At 38.2% G+C, this 4,974-nt stretch overlaps 1 protein-coding gene across 1 annotated transcript in view; it reads left to right on the top strand.

Annotated features, from left to right (window-relative positions):
• Positions 1-1,676: 1,676 nt before the first annotated feature.
• The window catches only part of LOC101306442 (LIMR family protein At5g01460-like), a 4,177-nt gene continuing 879 nt past the window's right edge, over positions 1,677-4,974 (top strand). Inside the window, exons 1-11 of the mRNA XM_004302493.1 lie at positions 1,677-2,147; positions 2,272-2,357; positions 2,510-2,622; positions 2,753-2,863; positions 3,172-3,270; positions 3,361-3,483; positions 3,758-3,820; positions 3,909-3,973; positions 4,336-4,445; positions 4,616-4,730; positions 4,842-4,907. Of these exons, the coding sequence (XP_004302541.1) occupies positions 1,798-2,147; positions 2,272-2,357; positions 2,510-2,622; positions 2,753-2,863; positions 3,172-3,270; positions 3,361-3,483; positions 3,758-3,820; positions 3,909-3,973; positions 4,336-4,445; positions 4,616-4,730; positions 4,842-4,907 (1,301 nt within the window). The 5' untranslated portion in view covers positions 1,677-1,797. The remainder of the gene's footprint in view (positions 2,148-2,271; positions 2,358-2,509; positions 2,623-2,752; positions 2,864-3,171; positions 3,271-3,360; positions 3,484-3,757; positions 3,821-3,908; positions 3,974-4,335; positions 4,446-4,615; positions 4,731-4,841; positions 4,908-4,974) is intronic.

A 4,974-nucleotide genomic window follows, 5' to 3' on the forward strand; every position in this document is an offset into this window, starting at 1 on the left:
GAGAAGACTATATATATATATATATAGACACAAACACACACAAGTAAAGTTTGATCGTACATGATGTATTTCTATATTGTGCCTGCAACTATATGGAAGGCCAAGAATGTTATGGTATTCAGAGAATAGAATGAAACAGAAAAAGAAAAATTCAATGACTGTTTCTAAAAATGTAGGTTTTCTCTTACTGGATCCGATCAACTCAATTTAGGAACAAGGATGATTCAATTCGCTAGCTATATAAACAATGCATTGCTCCTCGATCAATATCCTACGTACATTATTCAACATTGCATATATCCAGGTCTTGGCAGAATGGTGAAAATGCAAAAGCCCCTTTTGTTTTTTCTTGCTACCATGGCTATATCTGCCATGCTAGCAGCCTCTGGTACACTCCATGCCACATCTCTCCTCCCTCTCTCTCTCTCTCTCTGTTTCTTCTATCTTTTTACATGTATATATAATCCTGATAGAGATAGAGAGAATATATATATACACTACGGATCGATTAGGTCATATATATAACGAAAGGGAATATATACTGATTTTGTTTTTCGACGCAGATAAACCAGTCGACCCGTTTTGCTATGAACCTTGCACATCCAGCTTTGGAGAGTCGCAGTGCAAATCAGAGTGCGGCACAAAACACTTCAGGTTCGGAAACTGCTTTCCTCAAGACGGCCGGATACTTTGTTGCTGTAGTCCTTAAAAGCCAGCCAGGCTTGGAGATCAACTTAATTTCCAGAACATGAGATTATTCAAAATGATCGAGTGTTCGAAAATTAGTTTACTAAGCCACACCATATATAGAATCCCCTATATATCAACCAGATATATCATCTTAATTTCTTGTACATAAGGAAATAAGTTTAATTCAAAATTCGTTGTTCTTGTGATGAATAAATTAAAAGTATTTCTCTTTGCTCGTATATATTGCACATTCTTTTGTCTTTGCAAAACTGATTAATGCACAACGTTAACTCGCCTTCACCAATCCAATCAACATACATGAGAATTGAAGTTTGAGGAGATGCTTTGAAATCCATCAAATTAAGCTTGAATCTTCGAAAGTTCATTTGATAGGAAACTCATTTCTTGTTCTACCTTTCTTACGAGAAATGGGTATCAAATTAAGTTTGATATATTTTCTATTTTTTGAAAGACACGATCAGTGACAATTTATAATTTATATACTTCTATTTTAGATTTGTCTGATACAGCTAACCGTTCTTATATATAATAATATCAAAATATAGAAAAGTATATGCAATTCCCACTAGGTAGCATTTCATTTCATTTTAATTAACGAAATTAAAATTACAAGCATAATGGTAACGCCACCTTACTCATTTTCATACCGAAACTAATAATTTTCATCAGATGTATCATATACTTACGGCGAATCACACGCTTCTTCCTTCCCCGCGGAGCTTCCGAAACGACCGAAGCCATTCTTTAATTCCTTCTTCGCTTCACCTAGCCAGGCTGTTTAGCGCTACTCACAGACAACCTGTCAAAATTACCTAATAACCCACTCCTCCTCACTCGCCACCTCACTCCAACCGCCTAAACAAATCACCTCCCCAAGGTCATTACCGTCATTTCTCCTAAAACGCCTAAACAAACCACCTCACCGGAGCCCAACCTCTCTCTCTCCTCCCCCTTTTCCTCTTTCTCTTTCTCTCCCTCATCTTCTTCAGATCCCGTCGAGCTTTTCAAAACCCTAATTTTCCCGAAGGACCTCTGCTTCGATTCGGTTCTGATTCAGAATCGGGGGAGCTGCTGACGTCACACGCGATGGGGGATTTCAACCTCGCGCTCGTAATCGTCGCCATCATACTGGTGGTCGTCGTCTTCGTCTTCAATGTCTACCTCCTCGTCAATTATCAGCACCCGGACGACAAGAACCAGGCCTATTTCCCCAAATTCGTCGTCGTTTTGGGCCTCTCGGTCGCCGCGATCTCCATCCTCATGTTACCGGCCGACGTCGCCAACCGCCAGGCCTGCCGCCACGCGATATACAACGGCGCGTGTAATCTCACTCTCCCGATGAAGGATCTCTGGCTCGCCGTCTACATCCTCGACGCCGTGCTCGTCTTCCTCATCATCCCCTTCGCTATGTTCTACTACGAAGGCGACCAGGACAAGTAGGTTCCTCTAGGGTTTTTGATTGATTGATTATACAGAACCGTATATGATACTCGTATGTATACAACTCGGCATTGTGTATTTTGTAGTTTGGTGTTTGATTTTTTTTTTCTTCTATTGCAGGAGTGTTGGAAAGAGAATTGGAAGCGCAATGTGTTGGGTTGGGGTGAGCGCTGTTGTGTGTGCTCTCGTTCTCGGCATCTTGTATGGTTAGTTCTCTCTGCACTTGTCACTTTCGTTTTCGACGAGTTCTGGTTTCCATAAATCTCTATTCATACCATACATTGTGATTTTACTGGGTTATTTTTTCTTTTTATGATTAGAACTTAGACCACTCTGGTTTGTGTATCAATTTTTTCAGGGCTTATTGGAAAGGTGGACTTTACTGTTAGGCACCTGTCTTCTTCCACAGCTGCATTTCCTAATTCATTTTCATATTCTAGTGGTGAACCGTGTCTCAGTGGCTCGAAACAGGTATGAGCTTTAATCTCGGCACATTGGTCTCTCTGCAGTGACTGCTTGATTTTGGGGTTACTTGTGTTTCTGTTAGTAGAGGTTTACATTTTATTGCTCATTTTGTCTCCTGTTCCTCTGGTACCTACAGTGTGCCGCATATACTGCAAATGCTGCATCAGAGAAAACATGGACCATGCGTGCTACTTTTCCAGAATATGTCGTTGCTCTTGCTACCATTGTTGGATCTGTACTCTTCACTGTGAGTTTATTCTTCGTAATTATTGTTTTAATATACATGCAGTAACTGAGGAGTATGTTCATGTAACATGATAAGTATGAGTGTCAAGTCTGTGTAGATGATGAAAGGAAGTCGGTTATTTTTTTTTTTCATCTATACAAGTAGTGTTACCTTTTGCATGGTAAACTTATATACATGTAAATGGATCTATGTCTGTACATATATAGAAGTTTCATATGTATGTGTATAGCCAATATATCTATGGTGATGTAGTATTCTACTTCCCTCTTTTCTATACATAATAATCACAGTTTTTATAATTTGCTCAGATATTTGGTGGTGTTGGGATTGCTTGTCTACCTCTCAGTCTCATATTTTCATTTGTTCGGCGTCCAAAGGCTGTTATTACACGGTCACAGTATATTAAGGTACTAGTTTACTGCCTTATCTTGTCTATAAAGTTTATGACGATCACATGTTGTGATTACTTATGGATAGTTTGTGTTGCTATACTCTAGGAAGCAACTGAACTGGGTAAGAAAGCAAAAGAACTGAAGAAAGCAGCCGATGCACTCCATCAAGAAGAAAGAAGTGGTTCTAAGGGTAGAAAATGGCGAAAAAATGTAAAGGCGGTAGAGAAGGTATACATCAGTCTTTTACATGAGTGTTTGTTTGCATTTAAGCATCATTTCTTTTTGAAATTGTTGTATCAGTCCTGAACCCTGTGCTTATTGCTTTTATCATGTTGGATCATTTAGGCACCAACTGTTAGCTATGCTGCTTAAATGGATTTCAGAAATTTCATCAGAATATTTTTATTTTATTTTCTGAAATGTTGTGGTTGCTTTTGTATCCATTGTGTGCTTAATAGCTTAATCTTTTGATCAAAAGTTTAATGCTTACCTGACCTTGCAGGAGTTGCTTCAATTAGAAGATGATGTAAAACTTCTAGAAGAGGTGTATCCTCAAGGAGAGCAGGTAAGAGACATTAACCATGCTACGTTGTTGACTTTTTATATATCCAATGTTTAACCTTTCTATTATTAATTTTCTTCCCTTGATTCAGGCTGAGACTTCTTGGGCTATGACTGTTCTTGGTTACTTGGCAAAACTCGTGTTGGGAGTTTTCGGGTGGGTGCTGATGTCATTTGTTTACAATTTGTAATGAGTAGATGTGCTTGATATATTTTCAATGCTTTGATTTCCTGATATTGCTGAGAACTTGAAATTGGAAAGATATTGGGAGAAACTTTTAGATAAGGAATATGAGAAGATGATGTTGTCGAAGAGAAAAGCCCATTGAATAGTTGGTATTCATATTACTTTTTCATCAAATTCTTGAAGCCAATGATCTCAATCAACACTAATGGCACAACGAAATAATCTGGAATTTAAAATCATCTGGTTTTGTTTGCTTTGACATTTCCATGTGATTATTCTTTCTTGGATCATCACAACATTTCTAATATAAGTCTATTGGCTGTGCTTTTCAGATTGATTGTTTCAGTGGCTTGGATTGCTCATATCGTCATATATCTATTAATAAGTCCTCCACTTTCTCCTTTCTTGAACGAAGTTTTCATCAAGCTGGATGACATATGGGGTAACTGAGGATACATTTTCTTGCCTCTCTCTCTCTCTCTATACATATATATATATATATGTGTGTGTGTGTGTGTGTGTGTGTATTTTAAGTAGAAATGACAATTTCTTGCCCCTATATTCTTTATCTCTTAAAGGGATATGATTTTTGATATGCTCATTCTCTTTCAGGACTTTTGGGCACTGTGGCATTTGCATTCTTCTGCTTTTACCTTCTGATTGCAGTCATTTCTGGGGCTATGATGCTGGGAATGAAATTGGTTTTCATTACAATTCATCCCATGAAGTAATGAACTTTGTTTTGTCAGCCTTGTCTATCTAACAATGTTTCTAAACGCCTTCAGTTGTTTGTCATCAAAAGGTTTGGCTGCTGATAAATTTCATTTACTTGTTTCAGGTGGGGAGCCACTCTTATGAATTCCTTTTTATTTAATGTGGCACTCATTCTTCTTTCCTCCATCAGGTTGTTGCTGTAGCCCTTTGTGATTCTCATTTGCTTGTGTAAAGNGATGCATGCATGGGCGTTAGAG

This window comes from Fragaria vesca, linkage group LG6 (assembly GCF_000184155.1).
Source record: "Fragaria vesca subsp. vesca linkage group LG6, FraVesHawaii_1.0, whole genome shotgun sequence".
Lineage (NCBI taxonomy): Eukaryota > Viridiplantae > Streptophyta > Magnoliopsida > Rosales > Rosaceae > Fragaria > Fragaria vesca.